At 29.9% G+C, this 20,993-nt stretch overlaps 3 protein-coding genes across 3 annotated transcripts; 2 read left to right on the top strand and 1 right to left on the bottom strand.

Moving 5' to 3' along the window:
- Positions 1–2,637: 2,637 nt before the first annotated feature.
- On the top strand, positions 2,638–7,831 carry LOC137809596 (uncharacterized). Its single transcript, XM_090297517.1, has 11 exons — positions 2,638–2,745; positions 3,148–3,256; positions 3,544–3,664; positions 4,426–4,475; positions 4,772–4,846; positions 4,934–5,690; positions 5,797–5,990; positions 6,088–6,468; positions 6,861–7,061; positions 7,147–7,235; positions 7,487–7,831. The coding sequence occupies exons 1-11, from the start codon at positions 2,660–2,662 to the stop codon at positions 7,686–7,688; spliced, it is 2,265 nt and encodes a 754-aa protein (XP_090153643.1). The 5' UTR covers positions 2,638–2,659; the 3' UTR covers positions 7,689–7,831.
- Positions 7,832–9,629: 1,798 nt separating this feature from the next.
- LOC137826179 (uncharacterized) lies at positions 9,630–13,118 on the top strand. The gene is made up of 2 exons (XM_068632060.2): positions 9,630–9,806; positions 11,064–13,118. Exon 2 carries the CDS (start codon positions 11,085–11,087, stop codon positions 13,008–13,010), a length of 1,926 nt encoding a protein of 641 aa, XP_068488161.2. The 5' UTR covers positions 9,630–9,806; positions 11,064–11,084; the 3' UTR covers positions 13,011–13,118.
- Positions 13,119–15,691: 2,573 nt separating this feature from the next.
- On the bottom strand, positions 15,692–19,268 carry LOC137828842 (cysteine-rich receptor-like protein kinase 10). Its single transcript, XM_068635578.2, has 7 exons — positions 18,343–19,268; positions 18,026–18,157; positions 17,762–17,931; positions 17,464–17,674; positions 16,717–16,954; positions 16,451–16,601; positions 15,692–16,306 (listed from the first exon to the last, which is right to left on the bottom strand). The coding sequence occupies exons 1-7, from the start codon at positions 19,145–19,147 to the stop codon at positions 15,998–16,000; spliced, it is 2,016 nt and encodes a 671-aa protein (XP_068491679.2). The 5' UTR covers positions 19,148–19,268; the 3' UTR covers positions 15,692–15,997.
- Between the last annotated feature and the right edge of the window lie 1,725 nt (positions 19,269–20,993).

Here is a 20,993-nt window from a genome sequence, read left to right as displayed (position 1 = left end):
TCTCTCCTACTTTGTATAAAATCCTCTCAAATATTTTTTTTTATTCAAAGAAACAACTTGAAATTTTGCTTTGGCCTAATAACAAAGATAGACAATTCTTTCTCTAAAAATTCAAAATTAATAAAAATAATAGTTAATACCCAAATAAATATAATTATATGAATTTTAATTAAAATAATAAATTTATTTATTATTATAGTCCAATAATCTACGAGTAAAACTATTAAATATAAATAAAATTATGCTTATCAATACCACATTTTTCTTTATTATGCATTACTTTTGTAGACGGTTAGTATTGGTGGAAGGTATTCTAATCTCATTGTTAAATGTATCAATTTCAAAGTTTTTTCTTCGAGAGTAAAATCAGGGATAAGTATTGGGATAAGTATTGTTTAAAATGTGTATCAAATGAGATTTGTTTAACATCTAATTTCTCATATTTTATAAATTTCTCAGGGGTTTGTCATCAAATTTTACTAATTCATTAAATTTTTAATGGAATGATGGCATGTACAAAAAGAAAAACTAAAATAAAATTGTTTTGACATCAAAATATATTTATTTTATAACACCTAGTCACTTTGTTACAAAATTTAATAAATAGGATAAATTTGTGAAAGTGAAAATTTTAATAAATTATAATTAAAAAGTTATAAAAAATAAAAGTTTTTGTTTGTCTTTTCTGTTTATTCCATACTAGCGGGAACACAGACGCTCCTGTGTATGTGCATCCACATTTTTTAGTTTTTATTTTTATTATTATTGTTATGTATTATTTATTTAAATATAAAATTTATGTGTATTTGTATGTATAAGAGATATGTTACTGGGTTTCAAGATATTTGAGGGAGGAGAGGAATAAAATAAGAGAAAAAAAAATTAGAAAACAACTCTATATTCAAAACTGTTTCTAATCACAGTTTTAAGTAACCACAAATAAAATAAAATCAAGATACTAATCTCTCCACTTTTCTTTTCTGTGAGACAAATAAAATAAAATTTTAAAATTAAAAAACTGTTTATTTAATATAGAAGAATATTAGTTTAAAACAGAAAAGTAACCAATCTCTCCACTCTCCTACCAGTTAGGTGACAACAAAATAAAATTAATACCAATCTCTCCACTGAGAACAAATAAAATAACATTTTAAAATTAAAAAACTGCTTTATTAACTTCTAAAATTATAAAATGTCCAAATAACCCAAATAAATTAATAAAACAAAATATTAAAAAAAGATAAAATAGAAAAACAATTTAGAGTAATTAAAGTGAGGAATACCTTTATATATAAGTATAGATATGAAATAAAGGCAGTTAAAAGGGATCCGACGATTGCAAAATAAAATGAAATTATATCATTATATTATATACCTTATATATAAATAAAATAATTATACTCAAAAAGTAATTTTAGAAAATAATTATATACACTAAATAGAAATCTCATGATATATTGTATATAGTTTATTATTAATTTTATCCTGGTCAATATATCTAATTTTATTATTTTATCTTTTAAATCTTATAATTCCTTTTTTAAATCAATTAACTATCTAAACTAAAAAAAATTACCAAATATAAAATGATAATTTGTTTAATAATTATATTTTATGAATATATTTTTTTATAAATTTAATAATATTTTTTTGTAAAAATTAATTATGTATACTTGTCTCCACTAATTATTATAGATTACATAAAGGAAAACTGTCACCATTAAGAGAGAGAAGAGGGAGAGACGTGACACACACTATTGTACTGTAGTATTGTACCTATTATAAACTATAAAAGTGTTCTGTTTTATTAACCTTCATAGATTCTCACTTTGTGTCAATAATCCATTAACAAAGGTATGATTTTTTTATTTTTATCAATCTAATTTTACTGAATTTGATGGAATTTTAGTTCTTGATCTTTCAAGATTTTCTGCTAGGTGATAATCACTGTTGAGACTGATAGGTAGAGTGATCTCATGTGTTGTTGTGATCATAGAATAGGGTACTACTCTATGTGGTTGTAAGCTAGGTTTTAAATTGCAGTTAATTTTCTTTGTAATGCTTGAAATTCTGAGAAATTGTGGATAACTGTGAATGATGCAGTAGCATTTGCCATCACAAAACCTTTTGTTTTTGGCAGAAATCATGGTCATGAACAGTATTTTTAAAACCATGGTTCGAGGAGTTAAGAATTGCAGCGTGGTTGTGAAATTTTGATGGTGTGTGTTTGCAATAGTGAATGTGACCAAGAGGTTTATCTGGTGTTAGTACGTGAGTATTAGGTTGGATTGAAGAGTAACCTGATAGAAGGATTTGACTTGATTAAATATAAGTTGCTAGTCTTTTTTCCCCTAATTTTTAGCAGTGATACTGCAAGAAGCATTGATGGAAGCTTTGTTGAAGAGTTCTAAGACTTCATAAACCTAAGCGACTTCATTGGGTTGCACCACATTGCGTGTGAGGAGTTTTTTTTTTCTAATATCTTGAAGTTGTTGCATTTGATGAGTGTTGATGCTCTGAGCAATTGCAGATGAAAGATTGTCTTAGAAAATACTGGAGATTTCACACTATAAGTGTTCTACCAATTCTTGTTTTCTAATACATTTTATATTATGGTTTTTTAGGCAGATAGAGTATCTTTTGCTTGGACACAAACAAAATGAAACCTACTGCACAACAAACCAACATGCAAACTGTCAGCAGGTGGAAATCGCCAGAGTTTCGTAAAAGTTTTATGAAGAAATGGTAAGAAACATTCCAATACCAAAATATTATTATAATTTCTTGTGTTCCATTCAATTATTTTAGCTCTTTCTTGTGTGTCATGTTAACTGAAAAGTTGACATTTTTTTATAAGGAATGTGAGTACATACAAACAAAACAATACTTAGTTTGTGCTGATATATGCAATAATACCTTAATAATTTCTTGAATATGGTGCAGTAATATCTCAAGATTTTGACCATTGAAACTTTTTAGAAGAATTTTTCTTTGTTTTTTGAGTCACATTTCTCTTTTCCTGACAATCTCTAAATAAAAACAGATGAAATATTTTTCACACTTTGCCTGTAACTTGTATATTTGTAACTTCTATTAAGTTCTTGCTCTGGTTTGGTATAAGTGTAATGTTAATGTTAATTGTTGTAGCTTGGAAGGCCTAGTGAAGCAAAGTGGTTTACCTTTAACACGTTTATCTGGGGTTGTTCAACATCTACAAAGATATGAGGTGAAACTGAATGCTGCTGCCAACAATGAGGTATCTATTTCAGGATTGTGTGAACAAGGTTACAATTTTTTGTGTGAAACACTTTGCTTTCTTGTAGATTTTATGCTGGGACTTTGCTTGTTTTTTTCTAATTCATATTACAAGAATTCACTTTCAAATTGATAATTTCTTCGTGCTGAGTTATAATGGTCTTGTTTTGCTTCATTTAAACTTCCAAACAACCTTTACTTCGGTTTATTTTTCTGTTTCCTTCATCATTTCATTGTTTGGAAAGCAATGAAAGTCTTATGTACTACATTATCTACTTCTATTTACAGGTTGAGTACTGTCATTGGTTATCTCAAAAGGTAAAAGAAGTACTTACTCAACTAATGAATGCTGAATCCAAACTTTGTCATTCAAACTCCACTGCCTCAGTGGAAGTCTTCTCTGCTCAAGGTATGTGTTAAACTTGTTTTCTTTAATGTTTCCATGACATTTTCTAACCTTCAACATCAAGCATAATTAATTAATTTAAACTATGCTTTTGAGATTCATATAAAGTATTTCCCTTGATCATTCAATGGAAATATGAGGTACTAAAACCCCAAGTCTAATTAATGAAAATTTCAATAATAAAAACATGTATGAAACAAAGGAAAGAAAGGATCTTTAAATTTGTGTTTTTAAAATATGATTGATGATGTAAAATCAAATAATCTTAATTTTGGTGGGAGATAGTTTCAGTAGAATTGGACAATAAGATGTCATAAATATATTAGTCTCACACAAGTGGAATTGAGCAGTAAGAAACTGGGAGGTCAACAATATTGTGATGTTTGATAGACCAATCATTTGTTTTTTTCCCTTGTCTGTATTGTTAGTTTCATCATTTTGTTCCCACCTGATTTATTAACTATTTTTGTGTAGTTTTTTTTAATGATATTTAAATTCCCATAGTTTTTCTCAGCTTTAAGTTAACTCTTTTGTTTTACAGGCTTGTTTCTACCATTAGGTGGTGTTCAGTGGTTTTTGATTTAAATGGAAATTGAAAAAGCAGTTTTTTAACCCTCATGCACCTCTGTTTTTCTTTTATATTCTCAACTGTGTCATAAATTTCATGAATTATTCCACAAACTCCCAATATACTTGCACCTATATGATATATCTGATTTTTTCTCAGTTTAATGAATGTTCATGTTTACCTATTCTATTTCTAGAAGCTGGAAAATCATCAAATATAGATTGGAAGGAACAGGCTTACCAAAAGGTAATGAAGAAGTTGTTTCTCTTCACTTTCTTTTCCTTCTGCCTTCATATTGAATACATGTTACATTGTTTTTAAAATTTTACTAAAGTGCACTATAAAAGATATACATTTTGTGTAACTATATATTGGTTATTCTATGCTCCCACTCCAACAACTACATGTAAACTAGAAACATTCATTCTGTTGGAGTGGTACTTTTTTAAGTAATGAGCATTAGAAATTTATCTATTCCCGCAGATAATGTGTTATTGAACATGAAACTGCAATTACAGTTGTTGTGATACTTTTAATTGTAGATTCAAAAGATGAGTAGTGCCTATTTTTCAAAAGTTTATGTCTCTTACCAACAGATGAATAGAGCACTTCAACAGGTTGGTAATTGATTCAAGTAAACTATGATCCTATATTTTTACATTGTCTTTGTCACTAATCTTTTATATTTATGTCAATTTCTCCAGCTTGGGTCTTCTCCTCAAGGATCAAATACAGTTATTTTGGAAAAACTGAGAAAGAAAATTAAAAAAACAGAATTTGTTTTGGCACTCTTCAGAATGAAGAAGTGCCAGATAACCACTGATATTCAGAAGATTCTAGACACAATAGAAGATTTTATCCAAGCTAGTTTTTTCCCAAAGAATGTTTCTTCAAATCAGCAAGGAGGAAAACATTTAGGGGACGAGAAATCCAGGCAACAATCTGAATCATCACGTTCAAGTATTTCCCCATTGAATATAATTGAAACGAAACCATCACAGCAAGCATTGGGAACACAGAACTATCATATACGGAAGGATGTTTCTCAGGAAAACAAGTTATGCTTAGAAGAGCAACAATTGAAAATAATAGAAACGAAACCATCACCACAAGTATTGGGAACACAGAACTATCCTATATGGAAGGATGTTTCTCAGCAAAACAAGATATGCTTAAAAGAGCAGCAGGTGAAAATAATTGAAACAAAATCATCACCACAAGCATTGGGAACACAGAACTATCATATATGGAAGGATGTTTCTCAGCAAAACAAGATATGCTTAAAAGAGCAGCAAGTGAAAATAATTGAAACGAAACCATCACCACAAGCATTGGGATCACAGAACTATAATACATGGAAGGATGTTTCTCAGCAAAACAAGATATGCTTAAAAAAGCAGCAAGTGGAAAAACAATATGGCAATTCCACACAGCATGTAAATCAAGTGTCTATCATGAAAGGTACTTCTATCAATTCACTTAGTGTTGTACAATTTTATGCTATCCATTCCTTGTTATCTCTGACAAAGGTTACTAGCAAATATTTTTTACAATTTTTCAAACTCAGGCCCTGACAATGCCCTACATAAGCAAGCCCAAGGTTCACGAAAAGCAACTGAAGCATTTAGTGTCAGTGTCAACAGTCCGGGGATTTCATCTTCACCCTTGACGGAAAACTGCCATAAGCTTAAAGAAATTTCTCATAAATCTACGCTCAATTTTGATGAGCCAAGTGCTGAAGTGAAGCACCTTCTTAAAGTGGTTGGTCTAAAACTTACTGTTTCCATGCTTCTTATTTGCTTTTCTTTGGATCATAAAAGTGGTTGTCCTAAATTCTATTATTGTGATATACTTTTAGTTATCCCACATATCACCTGAAGCATCGAGAGCAGCACTTAGTGAAATTAGAGAGGTTGTCTATTTGAATGAGGTGATTCCAACTTCAGAGTTCTTAAATGGACCACCAAAGATGGTTCAACAACAAAACCAGCCAGGCCTCATTGGACAAACTGGGGAAAATCTGGCATCAAATATTGAGCCATTTTCACAAGCTAGATATATGACTTGCCATGATTTTGTTCCAACTGGTAGGAAAAGGTCTAACAGCATGAATACAGTGGCTTCCTTTTACACTTCTAGAATTTCTGATAGTTCTTGCCACAGTTTCAACCAGTTGTCTGATGCCGAGCAACCTGACTGGACTTCAGTCACATGTAAAAAAAAGAAGCCTAGAATTGTGGTAATATATATCTTCTTTCTAATATCTTTTCACTATGTTTTTCACAAATGCACTGTACTAAATAATATATCATTATTTTATTGAACATGGATTTCTTAAAAGCTTTGGGTGTTGCCATTCCCACCATTTCACTTTTAACATGGATTTCTTAAAAGCTTCCTTGTATTTTTTTATGCTCCTACAAATTTTACTTTATTGCTTTTTCCAAGAGTTTTTGTCGATACATTATCAAACTCTGTGTAGTTTATGTTATGAAGGTCAACTCATGTTGTGTGATTGTTTTTTTGGATGAATCAGTCCTTTACAAGATACACACATACTTCTTCTTTCCTTGTTTCTAAAACTTGACCTCCTTCATATAACCTTAACCTTAGCATTGGTAACTCTAGCAGGAAAATTCTTCTCTTTTACAAGAAATAAAGGAGATAAACAATCGATTGATAGACAGTGAGATTGTTATGGCAGAAAATGACAGTTTTAATAAAGCGCCTGGAGTAGCTGCTGAAGATAGTGAAGGGTTGGTTATTGAATTCCTTTTCAATGCAGTATCTGTCAATAAGAACCTATTATCTCATATTTCTGCTGATAAAAAGGTGAACTACTTTATATTCTGTTATGAACTTTGCATATTGATTTTTTGTGTTCTGTTACATTGACAATGTATATTTTGCCATGCAGCCAATAATCGAACCATTAAGGTTGGTCGTTCCTACAAATTATCCAATTTCCTCGCCTGTTATTGTAGACAAAAAGCTGTCAGAAGTCAGGTTAGTGATTATGAAGATTCTCTTTTGCTTATATTCTCAAGCAATTATTCATCTAAAGTTGAGCAGTTATCAAGTCATTGTTTGTAAAATTATGACTATGAAACTATTTGATTGTCAGAGAATATTAGATCCTATGAAAATAAAGTTTCATATTTCATAAACAAGAATTAAGACCATAGTTGAATCTTTCTTTTCATTCTTTCATCAAAAGTTTAAATCTCCCTTGTTACCTTTTTATTCAACTTCAACAGCACTGAAGGCCAGAAAGACTTATCAACAATAGCAAAATCAAAGCTGAGATACTCTCTCCACTGCTTGGATCATCAAACATGGTCACTTAAGGATATAGCAATGTCATGGGAACGATGTGCCAGAGAAACAGTTATTGAGTGTGCAAAAGCCTTTGGAGGTGGAACTTTTAGCTCAATATATGGAGGGTGGGAAAATTGTTAAAATAAAGTATAAAGTAAGTTGCTTACAGTAAATCAATCATGTACACTTTTGTTGTGCCAATGCATGTCTTGAATAGACTCAATAGTACAGTTCTACAGTAGAATATGAAAATTTGTTGGAAGCTTTGGAGTCAAGTTGATAAAAAAAAAACCAGTTTTGTTCTTGTAAAGAATTTGATACTACATATATACACATTTTTTGACTGATTATTTTTAGTAAACTCTTCCTTCAATTACTTTTTTCCATTCACAAGATTCAAACAACATAAAATGTTGCTTTAATAATATGCAGTCAAGTATCACTGAGTCTAACTACACAAGTTTCAGAATATGTAAAAATCAATTGGTGTATATTTAAGTTAATTTGTAAGTGGTATTAACTTTGACAAAACATTAATAATGAACACCGTTACAAAACTAATTTTAGAGACAAAAAAAATAATTAGTTGCTATATTTACTACACTAGATATTTTTTATAGACTAAAAACTAATGGTATTTAAATTAATTTTTATTATTGATAAATAATTTTTAAATTAGTATCTAATTAGCTCTCAAGGTTTTAACTAAAAAAAATATTTTTTTATAAGGTTAAAGTGAAGATAAAGAAAACAAATGGTGATGAATTGAACTAATATTTTTTAAATATTTTGAATATATTTTTTAAGCACTTCTTAAGCACAGGAAATGTAACAACTTAATTTTCTTTCTTTACAATATTACATTTAGGCATATTTTATATTTTTTGATTTATTTTACGTGTTCTTACACTACAAGAAAATTATTAAATAGAAACTAATTTTAGATAAAAAAATTATTAATTTCTAAATTAGTTTCTATTATTAATAAATAGTTTTTAAATTGGTATTAGTTACGAAAGTTTTTCTACCAAATTTAGAATCTAATAATGATAGTGAATATTGCACAATTTAAATAGATGTTGACAAAATATTTAAATATTGAGTTGTTTTGAAAACCAGTAGATTGTTAAATTAGTTTAGTTTTTTAAAAATTTAATTGCATTAAATAAAATCATTTACATTAAATTAAATTGTAATTTATGAGATTGAAAGATATATTTAAAATAAAATGTCCGTCAATAATAATTTAAACAATTCAAATAATTTAAGCAACTTAAAAACAATGTATAGTATATTTGATTCAATTGGTTACAATTTATGTAAACCATTATGTTCTTTAATTTATTTTTATAGAAACATTTTTAGAATTCCGTTGATTTCATACATTCTGTATATTCCTATATATAATAGTATTTCTTAATAGTGTTGTGCAACACAATTAGCTAGTATTTTAAATATTACATTATATTAAATATGGTGAAAAATTATTAATTTCAAAATTTATTTTACATACCTTAGTTGTTTGATTAAATTTTTTAGTTTAACAACTAAGCTAATCTAAGTTCAATTTATATATAAAAGTTTGTGGTTGAAAAAATGGAGATGAAAGAGATAGTTAAGGTAAGGGTGTCATTGGAAAGCGGAACATAATCAAATAAAAGAATTGATGACGTTTAACGTAAGTCATGTTCGTGGGATCCAAAACATTGAAAAACACTTCTTTGTCCCTTCCTTTGTTAAAGAAAGGGAAATCACTTTTGTCTTTTTAGTAAAAGTTTAATTGGTATTTAGATCACTCGTTCTATTCTATTCTCTCTTAATCAATCACAAGAACTTTAGTTTCTATCACACTGCAAAATATTGATCCTAAAATAGTTAATACAAAAACTAGTTTAATCAGTTTAATGACATGTAATCAACTGTAAGAAATATTACATTAATGGAAGGTTTAATTTAATCTTAAAACAAAATGCTATTAAAGGATGAAAACTTCTATTTTAATCTTAAACATCTTACTTAATTATACATTATTTTTTCCTCAAACATGGCCAGAAAGACACAGGGAAAAGTGCCGTGTGGCTAAAAAGAAAAAGAAAAATGATAAATATATTTTGTTAGAAGGAAAAAGAGGAAAGTACTTTATATTATTAGAATACACAGCAAAATCAGAAACAGAAAAAAGGGAGAGAAAGAATAAGGAGAAACAAACCAACATAGAAACGCCATTCATCTTCAGAGGCTCTGTTGTGTGGTTCATAGGTCAGTTTCTTTGATCTGTTCTTCCTCTTGAATCACCCTTGGATGTGGGTTGTTCTATGTTTTCTGGGAATTTATCTTTTAATTGGATTTTTTTTATGATTTTTTTGTTGCTGGTTTAAAGTCTATGATCTGAAGTTATGTGGTTTTGCATGTTCTATTCTATGTGATGATGGGTAGGGGTAAAGTTTGGATCTTTAGGATTTTATCTTTGTGGGTTTGAAACCATTTCTTCTGTGGAAAGTTCCCAATTATGGAAGTGATGTTTGTTTTTTGTGGGGTGGAATAGGATGATTGTTTGTGCCTACCTCATTTGATAATTGTTAATAGGTTTTAAATTGTTTGAGAAACTCGTGTTCAAAATTTCTGTTTTTTGTTTTGTTTTCTCTAATTGATTGGATTTGATTAATGCTTGGAATAATTTTATTCAAGGTGGTGAAATTGGTGTCTTAGAAATGGATGCAATTCCTATGATGTCGATTTCACAGCTTATCCCCCTTAAGAACTCGTTTCTATTTACCTATTTATTTATTGTTGGCAAGGTTCCTTGAACAAGTAGAAATGGATTCTGACCTTTGTTCTGGGAATTTTCTGTTAGTTGTGCTCTCTATCAATGGATTAGTTTTAATAACGATCTTACATATTTTTAATTTCACATGGTGTTCAATTCCCATGCTTTTTGTTCTCAAAGGTTCTTCAGTCTTTTGAAATATGTATGTTCATCTTCAATTTCTTTATCTGAATAAAAAAAGGATGACTTTTTGTGATTTTAAAAAGGTTTGTCCATAGGAAGTTCTGGCATATGATGACATTCGGCATTGTCCATGGTGGTCAGGCCCAGGACAGTTAATTTTTCATTCATTCATTTAGTTTGGAGATGAAATGTGTTGCAATTTCACCCATTTTTTTTTTCAATTTCAATTCATTCATTTGTGAAAGTTTTGCTTGTTAACTTGGTACAACCATATAGACACCACAAATGTGTTAACAAACAATGATAATTGCAAGAGGGTTACAGATAAATGTTGACATAGGAGCTTTATGTAGCAATTTTGATCCAATGCATGGTTAATTGACATGATCATTTTATCATCAGACTTCAGTGCCTTGCTGCTTTGATCCAGGTTATACTATTTGCGATTCGCCTATAGGCATTATCAAATTTCCTACATAAATTCTGTTATAATTGTAGTCTTTGATTGTTTTTGTTCATATAAAATGAAGAGTGAATCTATTTTATTGTGTCTATATATAATGCAGACAAGTACAGCAACCAATAGAATGTCTCCATCAGTGAAATCAAAACCCAAGTCCCAGGAGAAGGCCTCTGCACGGGCTGGTAAGGAACAGCAGAAGACTTCTCCAAAGACTTATATGTCTCCTACTCATGGTAGTGGCATTCCTGCTAGTCCACAAAATCCCATCTTGGGAACATTTCAAACTCCAGAAGCATCATTGGTTGCTTCCTCTATTCGAGTTCATGACAGCAGTCATTTCCTGAAAGTAGATGAAGCAGACGAGCATTCTAGTAGTCCTCAAGGAACCGTGTCTGAGTGTGATTCAGTTTCTATCAGTGGCAGCTGCTCTGGAGAGTCAGAAGAGTCTAAAGAGAAGGTAGCAGTACCAAACTCTTCTACGCGGCCTGATAGCGTACCTGGTTGTGATAGTGACAGGAGGGAGAAAATCCGTTTGAAGAATGAGAGGAAGCACCAGAGACAGAGGGAAAGGAGAGCTCAAGAGTTGCATGACCGTTGTCGTGGGTACCTACTGTCAAGAAAGCTAGAATCACTTGCACAGCAATTAGTGGCAATGGGGTTCTCTTTCGAACGAGCAACATTGGCCTTAATGTTAAATGATGGCAAATTAGAGCAATCCGTATCCTGGCTATTTGAAGCAAATGAAGAACATTCACAAGTTAATGATACTACCAGCCTTGTAAGTGAGGGTAATTTGAAAATTGACATAACTGACGAGCTTGCTCAGATATCTGCCTTGGAGGTCAAGTACAATTGTTCAAAGCAAGAAGTTGAAAGAGCAATTATTACTTGTGAAGGTGATCTTCATAACGCAGAAAATACCTTAAAAACACATAAGCAGGAATATCCTGGGAACCAATCAAAGTCCGAAGATTCCGGTCAAAGCAATAATAGTCAGGTGAGATCACAAGGATTGCCGGCACAGCCAGTTTCCATCCAGCAGAGAGGGAGTGAAAGTGACTTTAACCATTACAACAAGGAAGGTGGTTCTGATTCTATGTTCCCTGATCTTGAAACCGGGAATGTACATTCTCTACAACCGAACCATCCAAATGTAACGACCGAGAGAAGATGGAGCGGTGTTCCAGGATCAAGCCCTTCTTCTGCTATGTTAGCCATGTCACCATCCATGCAAGCATTGTCCCCATTGATGAAAATGGAGGCTGGCCTGCCTATTGGTGTTGCAAACGAAGGAAGAATGATTCAACAAGGACTAGGAAGGGAGCCAGTGATGATGCAACATCCACAGTTCACAAATGCCAAACAAAGCTCTATGGTTTCTTTAAATTCCTTTCCTTCAGGAGCTGCAGGGTGGTATGTAAATAGTATTCCAGGTGTTGAAAATGTGAGGTCAAATGGGAAGTTACTACAAACTCAAAGTGTAAGAAGTGTGAGTCCAAATCATTTGGAGCAATTTTGTCAAACTCCTTACAAAGAATATTCTCATTTCTTTGGACCAGCAGCAGATTACTCATCTGCTGGGGTGGGTGGTTTCTGCAAGCCAATGGGTGCATCATCAGCACCTCCACCTTCTATTCCTCCTCCTCGTCATCAAGGTTCATGGAGCATGAACGCGCCGTCGTCACCAGCACTCGCGGTGCCGACTTCCCTTGGACTATTTTCTGGTCATCAGAATGCAGCCAGAACATTCAGCTCACATTCACACATGGATTGGAACACTGGGGGCTTGATGCCAGAATTTGACTACACCAGCATAGATTGGAGTTTGAACGTGCCATCTTCTTCAGGTGGACCTTGTCTAGGGATCTCCTCATTGTTGAGAAACAGTTATGGAAATAGGAGAAGCAATCCCTGCATGAGTGGATTGCAAAATGTTGGCATGACTAGGGAAACTTCATCATCTGCAGGATTGAGAGAGTGGACCACTCCTTTTGCTGGGAAGGACTTGTTCAGTGTTCCTAGGCAGTTTGTTACCTCTCCTCCTATGTAGTTTTATGTCTTGGGAACCAAGGGGCTAGTACTTGGAAAAAAATGGCTGTGTTAATGTTTTTTTTCTGGTTTTCCTGTGAAATTAATTCATCTTCTTTTTTGTGGTCTATGATTTTTCCCCATGGATGCCTTTGCTTTAAAAAGCTTAATTTAGTCCTTAATCAATCAACTCTTATAAGGATTTATGTCATAAGTTTGATTTGAAACTTGTTAGAAAAGCTAATAAAACAAAACTTCAGTGAGAAACTTGATTAAATAAATTTAAGTGGAATGCTTTGATAGAATAAGAGTTTGTTTTTATACTTTCATGTCAAATAATTGAAAATTATTACTTTTTATAAGCTGAAAGTCATATTTATAATAATATATAACTGTCAGTTAGACTCTACTAAATAGGATAAAAAATGTAAATGCATTCTAATTATATACTTTTAATTTTTTTTTTCCTTCCATGTATGAAAAACGGTAGAGGAAAGAAAAGAAAAACATAAAAAATTATATAATCGATTTTTTTTATTAATATAGTTTGAGAGTGATTGATTATAATTTATATATAATTATGTTTAATATGAAAAATTAAATAAAAGATGTCAATTAAACAAAATAATAAAAAATAAAAACTATAATTCTTGAGAAAGACGGAGATATGAAAAAAAAATATTTTTAAAAAAGTTTTCAATTAATTATAAAAATAATTATTTATTTGATAAATATTTAAAATATAGAAAATGATTAAAATATAAAAAAAATCTGCCTTTTTACCTATTTTTTTAATTCAAAACCTTTCTTCACATATATCAAATATTTTAGAAAAAATAGAAAATGAAGAAATACTCATAATAATAAAATAAAATAAAATAAAATATTAATATAAGGATAAAATAGAAAAAAAATTAAAAAGGAAAATCTCTTTTTTATATAGGTATAGATAAATCCTAAAAGTATATGCAATTTGTGGGTAAATTCCCTATCTAGCATCATTTACACTTTTATTTCCCTAACTAGCACCCTTTTGTTTTTATTTCCCTATCTAGCACCCTTTTGTTTTTATTTCCCTATCTAGCATCCTTTTATTTTTTATTTCCCTATCTAGCACAATTTCAAAAATAAATTAAAAAATAATAAATTAATTTTTTTTTGATAATTTTAATTTTGAATGCATTAAAAAATAAATATTTTTAATGTTTAAAATAGTTAGAAATATAATTAATGAATAAAGAAATGAGTTTTTACAAAATAAAAATAAAAAAGTAATAAATTTAAAATGTTTAGTTTAAAAATTATTTTTTTTAAGAATGAATAAAATAAAAAATTAAACTCTACAACAACATAAAAGTTGAATATATAAACATAAATTAGTATTTATTTTTATTATTATTGATGATGTAATCATGTTAATTTCAAGTAAAAAATACAGAACATAATTATAAAAAAATCAAGTTAAATAAGGACTGATATGGACATACAGAACAACATGATCGAAAACAAATGTTCATATTGTCAAACACCAGGACATACATAAAAAATATGTCCCAACATTATTGGATTGTGTACTTCTCGTCATTAATTATGTTTCATTTCGCACAAACTATTTAATGTACCATTGAAGAAAATATTAAATGAATGATCATCTTTCATTTATTTTCATTTTTATGATCAACATATACTTATTTAGTATTGCCTTATATCTCTTATATTTATCTTATTTGGATTTATTTTTATATTTTTTATCTTTATCTTAATTTGTTTTGCCTTTATTTTATATCTTTTATGTTTTTAGTTATTATTTTTTTTCTACCATTCTTTTTTTTTATTGTTGCTGTTTTTATTTTCTAGACTTTTTTTTTTTCATTTTTTGCTTCTCATTTTTAAGCATTAAGTGTAACATTTGCATTAGTTCTTTTTTAGGATTTTGCATTTATGATAGACACATAAATATTACTTGTGTATCCACTATTAATTAATACTAATTGACTTTGTTTTTTTTTTTTGTAATTATGTCATATATTTTTTTACTTGAAATTAACATGATTACATCATCAATAATAATAAAAATAAATACTAATTTATGTTTATAGATTTAACTTTTATGTTGTTGTAGGGTTTAATTTTTTATTTTCTTCATTCTTAAAAAAAAAATAATTTTAAACTAAACATTTTAAATTTTTTTATTTTATTTTATAAAAACTCATTTCTTGATTCATTAATTATATTTCTAACCATTTTAAATATTAAAAATATTTATTTTTTAATGCATTCAAAATTAAAATTATCAAAAAATAAATAAATTATTATTTATTTATTTATTTTTGAAATGGTGCTAGATAGAGAAATAAAAACAAAAGAGTGTTAGATAAAGAAATAAAAACAAAAGGGTGCTAGTTAGGGAAATAAAAGTGTAAACGGTGCTAGATAGGAAATTTACCCGCAATTTGTTATGATATACGCATCTTTTTTAAATTACATAATTTTTTAAAAAACTAAAAAATAATGAGGTTTTTATTGAAATATTTATTTATCACGTGAAATAACTTAATAAAAGTATCATCGTAATTTTATTATTGAAACTTTTTCTTAATTCATAAAAAAGGTTAGATTCTCATTTTCTTTCATAGAAACACAGTTTGGTAAAAAAAACCTGCAACTAAAAATGTATTACTTTTAAAACATTAACCAAACACATAAGTAAACATTCCCACCTTTACATTTCCAACATCAATTGTTTTTCTTGTAGCAAATATGATCTCAGAATACATCAAAATGGAAAACTGTCTGATTTGATATACATGGGTTTAACAATATATATATATATATATATATATATATATGTATATACATACTTTTTGTCTTATTCAAACCAGTGTAGGGTCAACATGCTGGGCTATGATTTCAGAAAGTTGGCAAGTCTTCATTTGCAGATGATTTGGTCTTGTTTTTCTTATTGCTTTTGAAAGCAACAAAGGAAAGAGGTTTGTATGAAAGTTTCCATTATCTTGGAAAAATGTTAGAGACAGTGACATCATTAATGGAAAGATTCTTGGAACTTTTTGATGTAGATGCATCGTCTAAGGTCATTCTTCCTACTGAAAATGCTGGTTGGTTAGGTTTTGGAAGAGACATCATGTCACTTGCTAGCATGACAACCACAGTGGACATTGTTGGTCTATCTGCTGCATCTTCTTGAACACACAACAGACCAATGTGTATGCACTTCACAACTTCACTCTCCACACAACATTCCTCCAACACTGGATCCATTAGTTCCAAACATTTTCCTGCACACCAAACTTTCCAAGCCTGCAAGTAATTTACAATTTTGTATGTTTCATGAGCTTTAGTTAACACTGTTGAATAATTAATGACTTGATATGCATGAGATGAAAGAACATTTAGAATAAGATTTTGTTCTAAAACTTTGATCTGGTAACACTGAAAACTCACATATAGTGTAAGACTTTGACCACATTCTGATAGATAGAATCCACTGTTCTTTTTGCCACAAATGATTTCTAGAACAAGAACTCCATAACTGAAAACATCAGATTTAACTGAAAACAATCCTTCCATAGCGTACTCTGGGGCCATGTATCCACTAATGGAAATCAATAAAATTTTGTTAATATTTACATTGAAGTATATATATGTAACAAACCTTTTCATTTTTCAACCAAACGTTTAAAGATATGTTTGGTATAAGTAGAACTTACTATGTGCCCATTACTCGTCTTGTATTTGCTTGGTTCTGGCCTTTCTCAAATGATCTTGCCAATCCAAAATCTGATATTTTAGGATTCATCTCATCATCTAATAAAACATTACTAGCTTTGAGATCTCTATGAATAACTTTGAGTCTAGAATCCTCGTGAAGGTATAAGAGACCTTTTGCTATGCCATGTATAATGCTTAATCTTAGTTTCCAATCCAGCTGTCTCTTCTTTCTCTCATCTGACAGTATACACACACAGAAGATATATACACATTATGAACAGCTAAAATATGTGTAAATTCTGTTGAATATTAACTATAATAATGACCCTAGTTTGAAAACTAAACAACATAATTGGTGCTACCTACTATTTATATACAATAAATGTCCTCTATACTCCTAACTACTTTTAGTCCCACAGATAGCAGCACCGTTTGACTTGTTTCCATAGACAAGACTAATTTTGACTCAATATTGAAGAAGAAAATTGAAGTAAGCGATACCACATAAACACTGTTATTCAATGATTATGAAGGTACACAAGAAACCAGTTTTTAACAAATATCTTAGATTGCTTTTGATTTAGTGAAGAAAAAAGTTAAAATGATGCACTAACTTTTTTTAATTAAAACTGTTCAGAACTAGTTTTTGAGCAGTTTTACTAGTTTTTTTTTTACTGTTTGTGGTTATTTGATAAGTTTTTCTTTATACTGGTTACATGGTTTTGTAAACAAAGATAAGAACATACCAAAGAGGTGAAAGTCGAGACTTGCATTGGTCATATACTCATATACAAGAATCTTCTCTTTTTCCTCCAAGCAGCATGCCAAAAGTCTTACAAGGTTGCGATGCTGCAATTTAGCTATAAACATTACTTCATTCTTGAACTCTTCTGACCCTTGACCAGAAGATTCTGAGAGTCTTTTCACTGCAATTTTTCTTCCATCTGGTAGAGTTCCCTGATAAAATTTTGGAATACATGTAAGGCTAAAAGCACATAAAAAAATGATAAAAGTAAAAATCTATGCCATAAATTCCTAGTCTACCTTGTAAACTGGGCCGAATCCACCTTCCCCTAGCTTAGATGCTTTTGAAAAGTTATCAGTACTTTGTAGAATCGTGTTTAATGGGATTATAGGAACGTCTGGATTCAGTGTTTCGTCTGTTTGAACATTGTGATATGATGACAGACGAATGGTGTCAGGAATACGCCCTCCTACAGTTAAGACAAGTTTGAGTTCATATTTGAGAGTATGTGAAATAAGCTAAATATCAAACAAATTTTAGCAAGTTTTGTTACAGGACATTACCTGTTTTTCTTCCACTTCTAGTTCTTTTCCTGAACCAGAAGCAATAAACACTGAAACATAGCAAAGCTACTGCCCCCAGCACGCTTAAGCCAATGATCAATAGTTTTGCCTTACTACCACTCCTCTGTTTGGCTTTAACAAAAATATAAAAGAAACACACTTGTTTTTAAAACAGATTTTCAAGATTTAACCAGACTCATATATACAAAATAACAAAGTCAATCATGAAATAATCTAAGAAAATTATAAATTATTCCTAGAATTGAAGATTATTATTATAGTATATATTAAGAAAAAGCTATTGAATTTAGTGTCACCTATTTGTGTATCAGGCACAGAAACAGAAGATGCTGGATTGTGAAAAAGGTAGAAAATATAGTCATCATACTTTATGAGACAACTTGCAGTGGAAACTTGCCACCCCAACTTATGCTCACAACATTTGGGAACTTTTGCTAACATGGCCTCCAAACACTGGCTGCACCCTTCATTTGTGAGATCTCTACTGCATTGAACCATTCCATACCTTCTCTGAGTGGAGCTCAAATTGAAGCCATCCATGTAGTACAACTGGTTGGTCTCCACAGTAGCTTTTCTGATCAAACTTCTCATAAAACCCTCACCCTTCTGAATCTCTTCCACACTAGAGACATTTTTTGGTCCAGAATGATTCCATGATGGGTCTACTGTAACATTCCCAAAGAAGTTCTCATTTGAGTACCTTAAGATGCAGAAATCATACCATATAATAGCAGATACCCTGTTGGAGCAGCGCTGAAGAACTTCTCTGGAAGCAGTGGACACACAGAACTGACAAAAGTATCCAGAAACATCACCACGGCAATCATAGAGGCCATACACAGCAGCATCTGCACCAGGGGTGTTGTTGCCAAAGCTGTTGTGGTTATAGCCTTTGCTTGTGGCTGCATCTGAGGATAGCCATGAGAGGACACTGTTAAGGTTGGCTTTGTATGCACTGCTGAGAGATGTTGTGGTGGTGGAATTGCAGTCATCTCCCACGTAGTTGGGGGATTGTGCCTCTGTAACAAGTGGTTTGAAGCTTAGCAAAAACAGAAAAATAAAGGAATATATTGATCTCACATTCAGTTGTTTTCCCTCCATGGAAAGTATGTGGATTTGGTTTACTCAATATTTGAATTTACATATCACGGGAAGATATATATATATATATATATTATAGATGTCTTAAGCAGAAAATCTTGTGATGATGAATAAAAAGTTGTCTTTAGATGTTGAATATTCCGTGATAGTAGGTAAATGAAAGAGAAAATACACTGCTATAAGTGGCCAAAGAGTACTCTTTCTATCAGCAAGCTAAACCATCAAGTTCGTTCACTCTATTGATGAAAAAAACACGCAGAATCAACACACAATCACGAATCAACGGACAGAAAATAAACAATATAAAATTTAACAATTCGATTATTTTGCTTATTAATAATTCAATTGAGTTCTTTAATTAAAAATTTTGCTTAATTCTAAACGAGCTTTTATTTACTTAATTAAAGAGATAAAATATATTGAATATTTCACACGTATACGTTTGAAAACGATGAAGAATTTAAACAAATTATTTGACGCTTGTTTAATTGATTCAATTTTGTTAAAAAATTGGATGGATGATTTTTATATGATAACTAATTAAGAATACAATAATAAATGAACTAGAAAATCAATATGCTTCTTAATCTATTTATTCTCATTCTTTTAAATTGTTGTCTTAAACAACAACACCCCTATTTTAATTTACTTTTTTTCTAACTTATATTGGTTGCACATGATATTCGATCTCTATTTTGCTGAATTTTTATATTATTTAATAATATAAAGATAACAAGCCCGTGGTTAAAAAATTGTTTCAATTTTGAAAATGTTATAGGATAGCAAGAGTTGTTATGTAAGTAGTATGGAAGATATTTGTTACAAAATAACAAATATTGTTTTGAAAAATTATAGATCCATTTATTCCTAGTGTGTACCCAGTCAAATATCAATTAATTTTCTTCATGAAATTTAATAACCCATGATGGTGGGAAGCAACTATATAGTACTATGTTATAATTGCATGTCAGTGAGTTTTATTCTCATCATTTCATATTAATTCTTTTAATTAAGAAATCTAAGAAACTAATTATCATCATAAATTACTAATCTATGTACCTAGAATCATTGTTCAATATGGATAAAAATAAGATTATTTATCTCTCCACAAGAAGAATCTTTGTGTTTAAGTATTAGGGTTTATATATAAACTAAATAGAATTAATTTACAGAGTCAGATATTTTGCAGAGCATGGACCATTTCTCCATTGCATTCATTAGCTGCAACATTTATGTGAGTAGGTATGGTGATAATAGTACTATACACACAAATATTTTTTAATATGAATTTTTGCGAGTGCTTCATTAAATTGGCACCTAGGTAGTGTACTTAATTCCTAATTATTAATTATAAAATAATACATGACTAATTTATAGATTAAAGAATTGATTCATTATTTAAAGAGAACAAGTCTATTTAAACTTAATACATATTTATATTTTAATAAGACAAAAAAATGTAGTTTCTTTTTAGTCTCACTCTCTCTATAGGTTCAAATAAATTTTTGTACGATGGCACTTATCATTTTATATTTTATATTTAATTATTTAAAAACAAAATTATATGAAATAATTGTTTGATTATAAGAATACATATTATCTCCCATTCAATGCTGACTAGTCAAAGTTTTTAAAATAAACTTTATACAATAATCTACAACACCAATATATAGTTTACATTATTTTATTTACTATATGATTTATAAGTGTATCAAATATACTCAGTCACACTATGTCATGTTTTAATTCGTGTGAATTATAATAACATAAAATCTCATTAAATTATTTTAAAAGATATTAAAATTTTAAAACTAAAAGATCAACATAACAAAATATTTTTTTTAAA

This window comes from Phaseolus vulgaris, chromosome 11 (genome assembly GCF_051622355.1).
Source record: "Phaseolus vulgaris cultivar YP4 chromosome 11, ASM5162235v1, whole genome shotgun sequence".
Lineage (NCBI taxonomy): Eukaryota > Viridiplantae > Streptophyta > Magnoliopsida > Fabales > Fabaceae > Phaseolus > Phaseolus vulgaris.
Note: the sequence above shows the minus strand (reverse complement) of the source record. Positions and strands in the feature narration are given on the sequence as shown.